Raw genomic sequence first — 15,572 nt, forward strand, 5'->3', positions numbered from 1 at the left:
CGTTGCGCAGGAGAGAATTTCGGCATGTCTAGACCGCGTTTCAGAGGAAGAGTGGAGAGGGAGAGGGATAGGAGAGAGGGCAGAGTGGAAGTGGAGAGGAGGAGTGGAGAGGGGGGTGTGGTGAGGGTATGCGCATGCGCAGTAAGGGTGGTCACGCCGCACACCACCACCACCACCACCACCGGTTTGAACTCCGCTATAAGATGCTTCGCATCTAAAAATTAATCTGACCAACCCGAAACTACCGCGTAAAATCGCTACAACTGTGATTAGTAGTCCCTCTGAACTTGAAATTGGTCAGAAAACATTCCAGGACTTCAAGGAGAAGCGAACCCTCCCGTGCTGTTTATAGCCGAAAGCGGAGTGGAAATGTTGGATTTTCATGGCACAAAGACTGCATATATTCTCGCAACGCAATTACTTTCACGTTCTAGAAACACGCAACTCGGTCAAAGGTTCGATTGCCCGACCGTTTTTCGAGGTTTAGGAAAACAGGCTTACCATCTGTGCGGCAGCGGCTGCTGCAGCGGTCGCTTCGTGAGCCTCTGTTTGCTGCTGTTGCTGCTGCTGTTGCTGAGAGACGGTCATGAGGGGTGTGTAAGTCATCTTGTCTTCGGAGCCCTCGAACTCCGCGTCGAGGGGCGCGTCCTGCTCCTCGGTTTTGCCAGGCGCCACGGCGGTCGCGTCGAAAGTGTTCATCATGCCCTGGTCCAGGCCGAACGCGTCGCTGGTCAGCTCTTCCTGCGAGCGCCGAAATCGAAACATGCCTTAACTAAATCGCTGAGTGCCGGTGAAGGACGGCACCGCGCAATTTACGAGTAAGCAGTATCACGAATGATACTGTTTACTCAAGTATCGAAGTATGGGAATTGTTCGAGGGTCTTCTTTTTAGACACAGCCACTGAAACCAAGAGATAATTAAGCCAAGGAAGACGTAGGGGTCATTATCTGTCGTTTTTAATTCTAGTGTAATGATTATGACCTAAATTGAATGGAATTAAAGTGTGCAAAAAAGGAAACTTCTTGTAGGTGGGATCCGATACTGCAGCCTTCGAACAGACGAGAAGGACGCTTTTTCGTCCACTTTAGTATCTGTTGCCAGTCGGTTTCATTGATTTCGTACTCAGAGTTGCATAGTTCATCGATAATGGTTGTATTATTTGCAAACACCTAAGCACAGGTGCAGTTTTAACTATAGATAAATGTCAAAGAGAAACACCGAATTGAACTTAGATTTAGGCTCTCGTTACCCTTATGTGATAATGAAGCTGGAGTCAAAGTAGAAATCTACGGTCGCGGAGCATAAGGACAAGGACGCATTTGCGACTGATTGGGGTGATGGACAGGTAGGGACGCTTGGTCACCTGTGGATCGGTCAAACCTCGCTCCTCAGAAACTGCTGAGGAAGCGGCGATAGCGCTAGCTATAACTAATTCGCAATCTGAGTGATTCAAAAACAGCCATTCGAAATCTGGTGAGGGGCAGAATATTGGTCACGGCAGCACCATTGCTCTCGAGCCATGGGGTGAAAAATTCGGGAGGTGGAAATTATCTGGGTACCAGCGCCCTCTGGGAATCCTAGGGTACGAGGCGGCTCACACGAACGCTCGAGGTTTCGTCAGCCGGGCAGGTGAACCTCCCGTTCCGGGCCGGTCCGCGAGAGATGGGCTGATGTCTTTTCACGATATCGCCAATAATTACAAGCAAGAGCGGAGACTTTATCCGCCTCCGCACAAGCGGTTGACCAAAGCTCAAGAATTCGTCTGGAGAAAATTGCAGACGAGATCGTTTCCCAACCTATACGTGTTGAATAAGACATACCCGGAGGAGATTAAGCCAAAATGCAAATGCATGGTGCCAGGCAATTAACACTTATGGTCACATCATGTGGGACTGTAGCATTGTGCCGGCGAATATTATGCGCGATGCTTCTCTCGAGCAGTGGGAGGCCGTGCTGGCCAGTTCAGACCAATCGTCCAGACAAGGGTCGATCGTGGAGTGGGCCCCCCAGGTCGCCATCAACCTTGGCTTGCTAGCCATACAAAACGGAATCGTCCGCCCATGCTTCTCATGAAATAAAAATATTCCGTCCTTCCATCAATCCTGAAGTCCTCCGCTATGGAGTCTTTTAAAGCCTTAGTGTGCGTGGGATGTTAAAACCAGCGAATGGCACATTAATAAATAAACAGCAGTTTTGTAATTAAGTAACTATATTATAATAAATTTGTGAATCATGGTAAAAATCTTGCCTTCGACACAACTCTAGGGTTCCCGGCTGCCTCTTCCCCAGGTAGTCGTCCGTCCAGTGTGCGGCCCCAAGCACTGAGAATGAAAAACCGAACACCCGAGACAATGTCGATGCCACAATAGCGGACAGTGCTAATCAACAGGAGTCTGTGCAGGTGGTATGCGAGTAAGCAGAGTAGTTAAATTATGTCAGGGTATCGTCAGAAAGCGGGGTAGACTTGCGCTACGACGCGCTTTCCCCAATATAAGTGCCTCGCTCCATTATGCGAACACTCACAGCGTCTGCGCAATGCCCGAGGTTGGTATGGCAGCCGCCGTCGCCTGATCTGCGTCCAAGGGCACCAGCGTGTACTGGGTTCCGGCTTTCAAGTTGACCATGGAGCTGGCGTCAACCTCGATGTAGAACTGCGGCTTCTCGCCTGCTGCGTTTGGGCTCGAGGAGCTTGCGCTGCTGCAACTAGGCCCTGTGTTTGGAGTTGCCGTTCTGCAAAAAAGAAAGTAATAATAATAATAATAAGAACATGAAGACACTGGGCTTGGTTTTTTTCTGCCGATTTGTTGTGCAAGACATGGGCAGGAATCAAAGACATCGTACATCTCTTTTTTCAAACATTCGCAGGCATAAGGCAACACAATTTCTCTGCTTCAGCAGTCTTTGGCACTTATGCAGTAGATGCAATGAACATTTTACCTTGGCTGTGGAGGGAAATGCATGTAAAGTGCTACGCTCGCGTTCGTGATAGCGTTTAGAGGGCGTAATATTCAGCAGAGATAAAGGAGACAGTGGCTTATAATTATATGCCACAATGCTTGACTAACTTTAACGTCACTGTAAGAGGCGACAGGTGCACAATGAAATAGAATGAAGACCTGAACGGGCGAAATTGCGGAGGTTGAGCAGAAAAAAGAAATATTACGAATAATAGCTGGCTAATATTGAAAGTGATGGCGATTTCGGGAGATATGGCGAACGAGGTGAAAACATTGAAAACGCCGCGAAGATAAGTCGATTATGAAACTCATGCTGAGCACAACCGACCGGCTGCTGGACCGACTCTAGGCATCACCGACCGCATTCCGACAAAGACGGGATTGGAAAGTACATACAGTCCATTGGATGCCAAGTTCAAGAGCTCCACGAGGCCAAAATTCACGGACTTCTACTACGGAGTTCCTCGCAATATACAGTCCAGTTTTGGAACGTTATTCGCTACAATCGTTTCTTTTTATAGGAAATATGTCTATTTATGGCTTTAAAACAGAGTTTCTGCACAAATGCGTGGCCACAAGCGTACGTAGTGAGAGCGCCGGATTACCTCTCCGACGTTCCCGGTGACGAGCCTAAGGTGTCCACAGACTCCGGGTAGGAGCCCTGGCGGTCGTCCGTCTCTGAGGCCGGGTTGCTGGTCAGTACGGTGGCTTCCGGGTCCTGCTCGGCCTTGTCGCACATCGCACTCGACTCACACCCTGCGACGTACGGGTACACCAAGGTACAAGTGGGTCAAGAATGCTTGCCGAGCTAGACTACCTATGTTTTGTGGCTCACATGCGGATGCACCGACGGCAACAATGACTTACGCGCAGGTCAAATCTTCAGCAGTGTGGTCTAAATCATCGATGGCGAAATAAACGTTGTGTTAAAGCCTGTCAGTTTTGAAGGACAGGGCATGAATAAATGATTGATATTGGCATATGCATGAACCACGACGACGAAGTGAAGTGGCGGCGCACTTAACCAGCCACCTAAATGCGCGTTATGCGGTAATCAACAGTCCGTGTCCACCGAAAAAAAAAAACGACGAAGCTAGAAAGAAATATTTCACGACTACTTTCGACACACCGATTGGAAAGCACAAATTAACTGCTGGAGAATGTATAGAAAATCGAAAGCCGCATAGACCTCAATATACGATTAATTAAAACATGCTAAGTATCGTCCAGCATCCATCGGCTTTCACATACCCTGTGATCGGCTATTAATTGCGTTCTAAGGGATGCATTGGTTCTTCAATGAAATTAATCATATCTGAGCAGAAAAAAAATTCCGGAGCCCTTTCTCTGTCGGAAATATGGGGCCAAGCGAAGCTTGGCGTGTGCCTGCCTGATGTAGTTCTTTCTTTCTTTCTTTCTTTCTTTCTTTCTTTCTTTCTTTCTTTCTTTCTTTCTTTCTTTCTTTCTTTCTTTCTTTCTTTCTTTCTTTCTTTCTTTCTTTCTTTCTTTCTTTCTTTCTTTCTTTCTTTCTTTCTTTCTTTCTTTCTTTCTCATTGTGCAATGCTCCCTCCTAACTGTTTCGTTCCTCATGAGGAATCGGACCGTCACCCGCGTGTTCAGTAGCGCAATACTTCAGTTGCTATAGCCAACAAAGACGGTCACACAGTCATATCCAGGCAAAAATGAATCGTGACAACGTGAAAGGACAAGTCATCTCGATATCCTCGAAAAAAGATCAGATTGCCGTTTCAAAAATATTTGATCACCGAAAAGCCCACGATCGAGAGGGCATCAGTTATAAGAAAACGACGCATACAAATACGCGCGGGACCAGCGCACCTTCGAGGGCCTAATTTGTGTACACCCGCATTGCTGAACACTAGCGGCGCAGTTTTTTTTTCTATATTTACAGCCACCTATGCAACGCCAACGACATTTGTGAGGCAATAGAGGCTTCGCTTGGAAAACTTGTGATAGATCCCACCCACATGTAAGTACATTAGTAAAGTCAAGCTTTGGGCTAGTTGGCTTTGCATAACCACATGTAGGGATGTGATGAGCGAAGCTATTGATGAAATGCTGTACAAACGCGCATAATTAGCACAGCGTTTTGCAACGTCGCGATTAGGTACGTGACTTCCATGCAAGACAAGATGTGCAGCCTCCCATCTTGTAGACCGCGTGACTGCCGCAGTTTATTCTCTTGTGGATCCTACACCTTTGCTAGGACTGTCTCGAGAGGTGGAGCGCGCGCAGACAAGGGTGGGCTTGTTTTGGTGATACCGCGATGCTAATCTGCAATTTACAGGCGGGAAACCGGATAACTGGATGCACCAAACCACAAACCCCGGAAAAGAAGAAATAGAAAAATTTGCTTCAGTACAAGAATTATAAAAGCAGCGACAGCTGGGCGGACTCCCGTATGATAACATAATTAATAAACAGTTCCAAGAAGGGTGACTGAGAAATAAGAGAACAACCGAATGGTGGGCCGACTCTCAAATAGAATTTATTGAAGGGACGCGAAATATGGATGGATGGATGGATGCTATGAGCCTCCCCTTTGAAACGGGGTGGTTACCTGTGTGTTACCAACCTCAACTAACAAACCTTTCCCACGATAAAAGCCTCCCATGCAATACCTTCCGGCGAAGAAAATACGAATATCATAACAAAAGGAATGAGAAAAGTTGAATTGTGCCCTAGATGATTGTGCTCTAGATTATGTCTATTCCTTGCACTGAGGATAGTACTCTTTGTAGGTTCAGTACACGTTAATTCCTCAGACAAATCTTCAGTCAGCACACTTGAAGAGGTCAACTACATATGAGTCGATTCCAGTACTGTTCCCCATCCGAGCTACTCGATAAGATGGCAGCAACCGGCAGCACGGTGAAGAAAGCCCAAGAAAAATCACAAATAATGCTTCATTTAGAAAGAACTCTTCACTAAGGAGGCAAATCACTTGCATGCAAGGTCACTGCGAATGCAGTTAGAAAACTCAATAAAGTCTAATAGTGGGTCGCGTGAACGCCTACACCATCAGCAGAAGTCTAAATACGAACACTATCAACAAACATCTGAGCGTTGGCGATATGCTACACAACATAGCATTTGGAAAGAAAAACTGAAATTAGCCAAAAAGTCAACACTGCCTGGCATCTTAAGTCTTTGGGTACATGCAGTGAATATGACGAAATCAAAATTGAACCTGTTTGTTGGGGTATGGCCACACACTGCGGATACATGCGTTCTGTTGGCGGTACAATAGTAGTTGAATCATAAAAAAAAAATGTTTACCAAGCCTTTGAATGATCACCGCAAGTTGCTGCTGTGAGTAAGGAAAAAAGATCACTGCTGCCGGAAAAAAAAATCAAGTTGGCCTAGCGTAACAAGAAAACGGAACTGCGCTAGCCATATTTGATTCACAAGTTTTCGTGAACTGTTAAGTCGTGATAACATAACCCAAGAAGGAAAGAACACGCCGAGACATTCAACAACACTTCTAGACTGTCAAGTCTCTTGGACATTGTTGAAAATGCAAAGGAAGTGTAGAAGGCGAGGGTTGGCACTCGCAAAATATTTGCTACTCTATAACTGTTCACAACAGCAGGTGCCACCCAACCGTGACGTACGAAAGTACTTGCCGAAGGTTTGAACAGGTTTGAACTTGAGATCTGACCTCGGATGAAAATAGAATTTGCGGAAGTTATGAGAAAAATGTTATCATTCATTCGTGTTCAGCTTCAGACACGGCGCTGTAACAGGAGTGACAATACGCGTCTGCTGATTTCCCGGCGACATCACAGAATCGGAGAGGCGAAATACGAGAAATGCATAACGAGAACTGCGTAAAATATATTGCGTATTGGAGAACTGCGTGAAATAACAGCACGTGTGATATACTTATTGCTGCTTAAATATTGCACGAATAAACAGAGCAAGAGAGAAATCAGGTGAGGACTTGCGATGGATGGCGTTTAACGACAAAGAACAACCCAAAAATTACGAAATAAAAATACAGAAGGAAATCTTTCTTATTGGAAACACCGATACGATTGAGAGAGAAATAACAGCTGGACGTTTCATGAGTACTTCAATAAAAGCTAAAATTATAAAATTTCCACAAGAGGTGAAGCAAGGCTTAGGCCGCAGCTGACGCATGTGCGGGACCCAAGTCATAAAACGCACAATACTAGCACAAGGGCTCGACAGCCAACGGTAAAAAGCCCCCAAAATGGAAAAGCAAAGTCATCTAAAAGCGTGGAAACCTATGTCTGCACACCAAGAATCAAAAGGTAAATACTCCACGAGGGGACCAGCGTTGGCACATTAATGCAGCACAGCAACGTACCTTAAAACTATCGGCATAAATGCAAGTTGTTTAACGCCACAAAAATGACGCTGAATGAATACAAACAGGTTTTCTTACAGCGCTGATGGAGAAAATCAGGCACGAAAAGTAAATACATTGAAGACAATTTCCTAGCCAGCCGGCTGGAGCGCCGCAGACAATCCTGCCTAATACTCGCTGAAATGCTAGTCCTACAATCAATAACTATGGTATATAAAAATATCACCGAAAAAAGAAAGTAATGTAGAGCAACGCAAGCTCTTATAAAGTAGAAGGGCTAGTCTGCTCGCTGGTATGAAGGAGATTGTATAAATGGCACCGAGATTTCCGAGACGACGGCTGACCGCGATCACATGTCCGATAAAAAAATCAACAAAGTACGACAAGACGAATCTGCGCTTAAGTCAACGGGAGTCCTGTCAGACGCCTCCGAAAACAAGTCGCAGTAGTCAAAAGGAAAGCCACATGAAACTGATCAATTCACCTGTTCAATGCAGAAAACACGAAAGATGCAATCAACGCTCACGTTAACCCTTCTGCAAAACGCCCAAGACAGAGACGTGAATAAAATTGACTCGTCCACAAACGGTATCGACGCCAGAATAATGGGCCACGAAATCCCGATATGAAAATTAGCGAACGAAATCCAAAACGCGGAGCAGGTTCTATAAATAGAAGCGGGGCCCGAAATTCACACCGCTAGCAACGACCGGCCGGATGCGAGTGAATCTCGCCTTTGCATTTGGAACGCCACGCATGGCGAGGCATGGTACGGCGAAGCCCGCGCGAGCCAAATATAAAAAAAAAGGAATGTCAAACGTCGGACGCATGTCGCGTGGTGCCTGCAGACGGACGCCGCCTCGTAGAAAGCGGTTAAAGTCACGCATGTGAAGTCACGTACCTGTGCACTCTCGGCTCGTTCGGCAAGCAGCTGCTGCTGAGGCGGCGATCGTGTAGTCCGTGCTCGCCCCGTGCAGGCCTCACGAGAAACGATTCATGGCCTTTGCTTTTTTTCTTTTTCTTCACCCACCCTGGACGGTCCTCGTGGCGTGGCGTTTCTCGTCTTCCTCGCCGCTTTATACCGGGCATTTTTCTTTGTTTCTTGCCAAAGTTGATGGCAATTACAATGGACGCTAATGCCTCGTTGTGACTAGTTTTCATTTCGAGCGGGTAAAAAAAAATATGAGGAATATCCAAAGTTCAAGGCAGTATAAACTGAGGAAGTCGAGAAAAAAATATTAATGTGCTAAGCAAAATAGCCGTACGCTTGTTCCTGCTAAGCGAACTAATCGCCTTGAAAAAGTATACGCGGTAACGATTCGGAAGGGACCAGAATTTTTACAGTGACATCCATTTTTATTTTTATTGTTAACTGAAAAACGCGGTGAGATTCTTCCTTGGCGTCTCTCCTACTCTGTCAAATATTAGAGTATCAAATGAAAATAAAATTTTAAAATTTAAGTATGGCGCACTCTACCTCAATATCGGAGTAGAGTGAGGCAGTCAGAATGGCCAAAGTTAGACAACCTCTAAGTTAAGCGCAATTTGTTGCTTCCAAATAGGTAATTCTTTGATCTTCAACGTAGGCTTCGTAGCCACACGCACTGCGGCTTTTGCACTGAATTCGTACAGTGAATCCGCAATTTGCTTACCAAGCACTACCACTGCTACCTTTGCGCTGAGTCCTGCGGGTGCTAGTAAAACTCTTCTTCTCGTGCTTGTGCAATCAACATGGTGCTGTTACCTCCTTGACCTCTCCTACTTTTCCCACTCTTCGGTGTGAGGCGGGCCCGTAGAGTTTTGGCTGCCATTACCAACACACTAGACTTGCAGGAAAATGAGGTGAGATTCGCGCTCACTTCTGCATTGCTTGATTCAGCTTTTACTGTTTGTGGCATTAGGGAAAGCTCTAAAAAACTTGTCAGTTTTTTGTACGCTTGACGTATTGTATGTCAACAATAAGCCGACACTAACCAATTTTGGTCAATGCTAATTAGTACTCGCAATATGCAAATAAACACGGTCTGTCAGTACACTATCGCTCAACGTCCACATATCGCGAGGAAGAGAGGGGGAGGGGGAAGGGTTCGTTAACATGTGCTCCCACATTTAATGTGACATAATGGCTCAATAAAACCCCTCCCCCCCCCCTGCCCTCGCACATAACAAAGGCGCACCATCTGTGAAGATGTACTGGAATTATCTCATAACGGTAAAACATACCACGCAACAAATTAAGGTGATAATATGCCACAAAAGTGACGAAGGCACACATCAGAGTAGCTCAATATTGCTTTTAACGCGCTAAATCGCAAAAGCTTGAAATTTCAATGTCTTCACTGTCTCGACGAAGTGGTGAGACAAATTGTATTAGCGACCGGCACCGGCAGATTTCAGGAAGAGGCACCGGGTTTTGCAGAGCCATAGCTATCACGCTGTAGCTTCAGCGTTGGCCAAAATATACGAACTACAGCACTGCAATTAGCGTCCTACCTGTAGTTAGCGTTCATTGATCACGTTGAAGACGCTAACATTTGTGAAGATACTCGAATGACAGCGTTCTTGTAGCCCACTCTTGTGATCTGAAAATCGAAATTTTAATAGCGTCTTAAGTAGGAAGACCGTTGCGAGCAGTTTTGCTTAGCATTTATTTGCCAATCTGCAAGGTCCCACGAGTATCTCATTAAAAACAAAAAGAAAAGAAAAGAACACGAGGCTATCGAGACTACTCTGCTGAAGTAAAAATTGAAGCGTGGCAACGTTTACATAGCCTGAGTGGAGCTCAATGTATCAGTAATAAGAGAATTGTCATTTATTTAAAAACCGATCATAAGGGAAATTTCTGGAGATGTTAGCCTGGTTTATCACCATTTCAAATCAAGTACATATTGTATATTGAAGCAGCGGTGTTCGAACTATAAGCAGGTTGCGATTATGCGTGTGTAGGACGCGCGTTCCTTACCATCGCTTACGGAACTTTTAGAATTTATTTCTGTTTGCTCGCTCGTTTACATAGAGCAAGGAATGAGTTAGGAGGGCGCATTGCGCAATGTGACTAAATCCTACTGTGTCGTGAGCAGAACGTCAGAGCGCGCGGTAGGGTTTAGTAATTCCGGTTAAGTTGTGTTTTTGGACTTCCTCCGTGAGCCAGCCGAACTCAAACACATAAGCACGCGTCGAATAAAAACGAATGGGCACCAAGCACCAAAAGTCTCGGCAAACCTAATTTACAGCGTGATAATTACACTAAAGGTCATGCATTGTGCCGACGCTGCTGGCTTCACGGAGCGTTAACTTTTTAAGGCTGGATGCGTGACGTAATTCTCTCTTCTTTCTCCATGTTTGTTTGTTCGTTTGTAAGCCGTATGTGTATTTCACCCTGAGTAGAACACGCGCTTCACTCACGGGCTTAGTGTTAAGCTGAGAGTGGAGTGAGTGGCAAGTTCACACTCAAATGAAACGGAAGGTTGACAAAAGAAGGAAGACACGGACACAAGAGAAGTGATCAAGACGACACAAATGCCGTCTGCAGGCCTACCTTCTTTCTTCGCGAATGCGCCCCAACTAGCTCAACTTTTCGTTGAAACCGAAGTGCAGCCATCGCTTACCGTATACCCGGCCTGTGGTGGCATCGCAAACGCGTCATTCAGCTGTTCGTAACGAGCACTTCCCCCGGGGCCGGTATAATTGCGTAACTTCCATATTGTTAGCTCTAATTATGTCTCGCAATTTTCTAAAAAATTTTACGAAGACCCAGGACAGAAGGCATAAAATTTGAATAAAAGCTTTTCGATTGCTCCACGCACCATGCAACTGTTAAAACTTCTAAGGAATAGTTCACTCGAAGCCATGCAATATGATGTGAGGAACTTTGGCCCTTGAACAGTACAGAACCTACGTAGCTTATATGCACGATACTTAAAGATTATTCATCAGTCACGTTGAACGTCAGCGCAGTGTGTATGCCTCTTCTTTAAGTTCGCGTTCAGTCGTGCTCCTCCGTTTCATTATGAATATCAACCAGCTACCCCACCAAAGCACTTCATTAAAGACAACTTTTCGTTCTCTTCCAGTAGAGTATATACACTCTAAGAAAAAAAAAGAGTCATTTGACTCCTTTAGGGGAATCCTGTCCCGCCACGTATATGACTCTTTAAAGAGACACTGAACTCTCTGTGGGGATCATTGCACTCTCTTCAGAGAGTCGTGTGACCCACAAGAGAGTTAACGTGCCTCTTTAAAGATAGTCATATACGTGGCAAGTCAAGACTTCCCGAAAGGAGTCACACATACTCTTTCTTACTAGTAGTACTCTAGTACTCTAGGACTCTAAACTGCCGCTTTTTTCCCTCTAAGCTCAAATAAAAAAGATGCATAAACAGCCTGCCCATATTCAGCTACAACACGTGTGTATATGTTGCCATAAGGCTACCGGCACGGTACAAACCAAAGAGAATTTGTACCGATGTGCTAGCTGAGTACAATCGATCTATTACGCGAAAGTCAAGCAGTTTTGCGTGTTTGGGACGGGCAATTTCGCCGTACAGGCTTAACTTTATTTCGATAGTATTGGGGTTAGACTTCAGCGTTTAATTACCCGCCTTTCGTGGTATAGTGGCTTAGGAGAACAGTGATCTGGGGAAGTGTGTTGGTAGACATAATGACAACAGCGCAACCACACGAGGACGAAGAAAGATACAATGGAACGGGCGCTGACTCGCAACTGAGAAATTTATTAGGAAGAACACATACTTTAATGCGAGAAAATGTCACGTACACACGGATGCCGTTAAACATAAGCAAGGGTGAAGCCAAATATGTGCATGAATCCGCCGCATGTACGTCGACAAGGTATAGTGGTTATGGAGATCGACTGCTGACCCTAATATCGCGGGATCGAATACCGGCCGTGGTGGCCGCATTTCGATCGAGGCGAAATGCTAGAGGTCCCAAAGTGCAGAACTTTAGGGCAGAACTTTCAGTGCGAAAGAGAAGGTGGTGTTTTTTAGGGAACGGTTCCTATCTGCTTAATTGTTGCATAATGATTTTCCATACATTCCGAGATGAACCCTCGATGCCTTAAAAAACACGTGAGATGCCCGTTTGAGCGCCGCGATTGCAGTGATCTCGAACGTTCTGCATGTTATCGACGTTGTAGCTCCTTCGCAGAGTCTAATGACCATGTGTGGCGCGCGCGGCGAAACTGTCTGAGTGCGAGGTCATCTGCCTCCTTAATTAGTACGCTCTAATCGAAGTGTTTTGCCCTCCGGCAGTTCTGTGAGCACGCCCTCAACTTCGAGACGACGCGCTCGTGGGGTGGTAAACCCGTGCCTCCCGGCTTTCCTGACTAATTGGAGAACGCCTGTAGGACGCTGGGCAGCGCTATGTGAGCTGTGCAGTGTTTAAAACATATTCCACTACTTCAAATACTGCACGGAAAGTAGGAGAAGAAAAGAACAAACTTAGATAAACGGGTGTAAACTACCAGGTAAATTAAAAAAAAAGAGAGAGATAGAGAGAGCGCTACCTGAAGACGCCAAGCTAAAGGGACCCTGCAAAACTTTTTCAGCATGGTCGGAAAACGGTGATGATCGGTAGTCAAGGCGCCTAAGAACACGCGAGCAAACATTATAGCGCAGCATGCGGCCGGGAATTTACAAATAATTCTCAAAATCACCTAACAGTCGCTACCTCTTCTCCCTACGAATGATTCCATATACTCAAACGACCGCGCCATATACCCAAGCTCACGGCCATTGGCTGATTTCAGCCTCCTGGGCTGCATAGTTACTGCGCCCGCCGCAGGAGGCCGCCACGTGCCCGCGCGCTCGCTCGCGATCGCACTGAAGGTTAGGCTCGCGTTAAAAAAAAAAACTGCTCAAGGTCATGACGCGCGCGTGACGTAACTTCTTTCCCGTGACGTATCTTCCACCGCGCTCGTCGGGACGAGAGAAGAGAGAAAGCAATTAAGGCGCTCGACAAATCTCTCTAACTCCGCTCGCACTTGACGGATTCTAAAACTTTTTGCGGCGGTAGATCTGTGAAGCAAAAAAGTCCTTTATTGAAGACATTCTGTGGATACTTAGAAAAGTGTTACAAGGGCCTCTTTAAAGGTCTGACGAAATCGAAAAAAAACATTGTGGAGCCATTCGACTCTGTGAAGGTGGGTTACCAGTGAATCTGTTTAGCACACGACAAGGAGGTGGCACAGTATTTAGAAATATGGGCGATCACACACACTGCAACTAAACCCGAAATGCCTGCGCAGAAAGTGACTTTGGAATTTGGCATACGCTCCTTTAAAAATTTCCGTTTGAGCTGCATGCGCGTCTTTCTGCTGCGACATGCGTCATCTTGTCTGGCTTGCCACGTGCACTTGGTGTATCGTGCGCAATCTTAATTGTTGTTTGGCACCCGTGTATTCCGTTCTTCATTTTTTTTAGTGGACCAGTGCTGAGTAGTAGGGTTTTCCCAATTTCTGGGGTGCATAAGGTTTTGCTCTTTAACAAACGGAATGCCCTAGTCGATCGGAAGCCTCCATGCCTACACTGTACTTGTCAGCGCAAACGTGATTATCACGACTTAAAATGTGACTGTCTACACATTTTCGCAAAAATTCGCCCAACACATAACAAAGCAAATTGGTTCACTTTTATGCTAATAATAATAATAATTTTTGGGTTTAACGTCCTAAAACCACAATATGACTTCTTTGCTAAGGGAGAGCTTATTAGTCATAATTACGGAATGGAAGAATTCATATAGGAACAACAAACCTGATATTTTAAATGTGAAGCATTTCTTAGCGAACCAAACGCACTTTGATAGTTTCTATCTATCTATCTATCTATCTATCTATCTATCTATCTATCTATCTATCTATCTATCTATCTATCTATCTATCTATCTATCTATCTATCTATCTATCTATCTATCTATCTATCTATCTATCTATCTGTCTGTCTGTCTGTCTGTCTGTCTGTCTGTCTGTCTGTCTGTCTGTCTGTCTGTCTATCTATCTATCTATCTATCTATCTATCTATCTATCTATCTATCTATCTATCTATCTATCTATCTATCTATCTATCTATCTATCTATCTATCTATCTATCTATCTATCTATCTATCTATCTATCTATCTATCTATCTATCCGCCTACGTATGGGCGCTCGCGATGTCATCTCCATTACTTGGTATATACCGAAATTGGCACAGCAACACATGAGCGTATGGCGAACGGGAAACACAGGCCTCGATATTGCCCGTGACAATATGAACATTAGTTGCCTGTCGCATGCATCATGAATCCCTCTGTACCAGTCACGTGTGGCACATACCCGCTTTTCCCGACCCGTGGTATACGAATATGCGCCGCAGGTGATTCACGCTCTAAATTCTACATACCTCCAAACACCACTCGCGTGGGAAAAGGAACAATTAGAGGCAATCCGTAGGAAAGCCTACAAAAGCGCCCTCGGACTACCGGACGACACCTCGACGGGGAAATTCCTTAAACTGGGCATAAACAACACAATGCAATACCACATCGAGGCGCACCTTGCGCAGAAAATGAGACTCATGCAGACTCCAACAGGCAGGTACACGCTATAGATTCTGATCGACAGAGCTCGCAAGATAGCGATGGCCACAGGGGCCCCGGACTGAGGGCTCCACCTTCACCGGGAGAATTCCTTTACCGGAATAAAGTTTTTCATTCATCCACACTCTAAATCAACCGAGGGACATAGAATAGATATTAGAAAACTTAACACAGCAGCGTTAAGGAGCTCGACTCGCAGAAAATCCGGCGCCGGCGTCGATGGCATTGTCGATGAGCGAAAAGTTTCGATTTAACCGGATAATGAAAGTCCCTAGCCCAGCCGGAATCAAACCCAGGCATTCTGCATGGTAGTAAAGTATTCTACCATAGAGCCACGTCAGTGTTTCGAAGTGCTCAGGAAAAAGACGCTATACAAGCGTCTTGTTGGGGCAACGCCATAAGTGGTGGCAGTGGTGGCAGTGTTGGCTATTCGCTTTTAGAACAATCTAATAAACATTGACTGCGCAAAGTATAGTTCGGCGTTGCTCGCGTGCGCTGTCGAACGCTACTTATATGCACACCATTGCACAGGAGGGTGTACTTCGTTGCGATCAAACTTACTAACGTCTGTGCCGAGGTTCTCTCGGGCCATGAGCGGCCCTTTAAACGCCAGCGTAGTCGACGCCACCTGGCCAGCTCACGATATGCGCACAACTACTA

General features: G+C 45.7%; 1 protein-coding gene across 1 annotated transcript; it reads right to left on the reverse strand.

Moving 5' to 3' along the window:
• Positions 1-483: 483 nt before the first annotated feature.
• LOC119383401 (uncharacterized) lies at positions 484-3,855 on the reverse strand. Its single transcript, XM_037651511.2, has 5 exons — positions 3,826-3,855; positions 3,564-3,714; positions 2,525-2,731; positions 2,250-2,322; positions 484-741 (listed from the first exon to the last, which is right to left on the reverse strand). The coding sequence occupies exons 2-5, from the start codon at positions 3,695-3,697 to the stop codon at positions 484-486; spliced, it is 672 nt and encodes a 223-aa protein (XP_037507439.2). The 5' UTR covers positions 3,698-3,714; positions 3,826-3,855.
• Between the last annotated feature and the right edge of the window lie 11,717 nt (positions 3,856-15,572).

This window comes from Rhipicephalus sanguineus, chromosome 2, assembly GCF_013339695.2.
Source record: "Rhipicephalus sanguineus isolate Rsan-2018 chromosome 2, BIME_Rsan_1.4, whole genome shotgun sequence".
In the NCBI taxonomy this organism is placed as follows: domain Eukaryota; kingdom Metazoa; phylum Arthropoda; class Arachnida; order Ixodida; family Ixodidae; genus Rhipicephalus; species Rhipicephalus sanguineus.

Coding starts and splice junctions, on each gene's coding strand:
- LOC119383401 (XM_037651511.2), bottom strand. CDS start 3,697: ATGTGCGACAAGGCCGAGCAGGACCCGGAAGCCACCGTACTGACCAGC. Junction 2,732..3,563: donor TCACCGGGAACGTCGGAGAG/GTAATCCGGCGC, acceptor TCTTTTTTGCAG/AACGGCAACTCCAAACACAG. Junction 2,323..2,524: donor TCGGGCATTGCGCAGACGCT/GTGAGTGTTCGC, acceptor TTTCATTCTCAG/TGCTTGGGGCCGCACACTGG.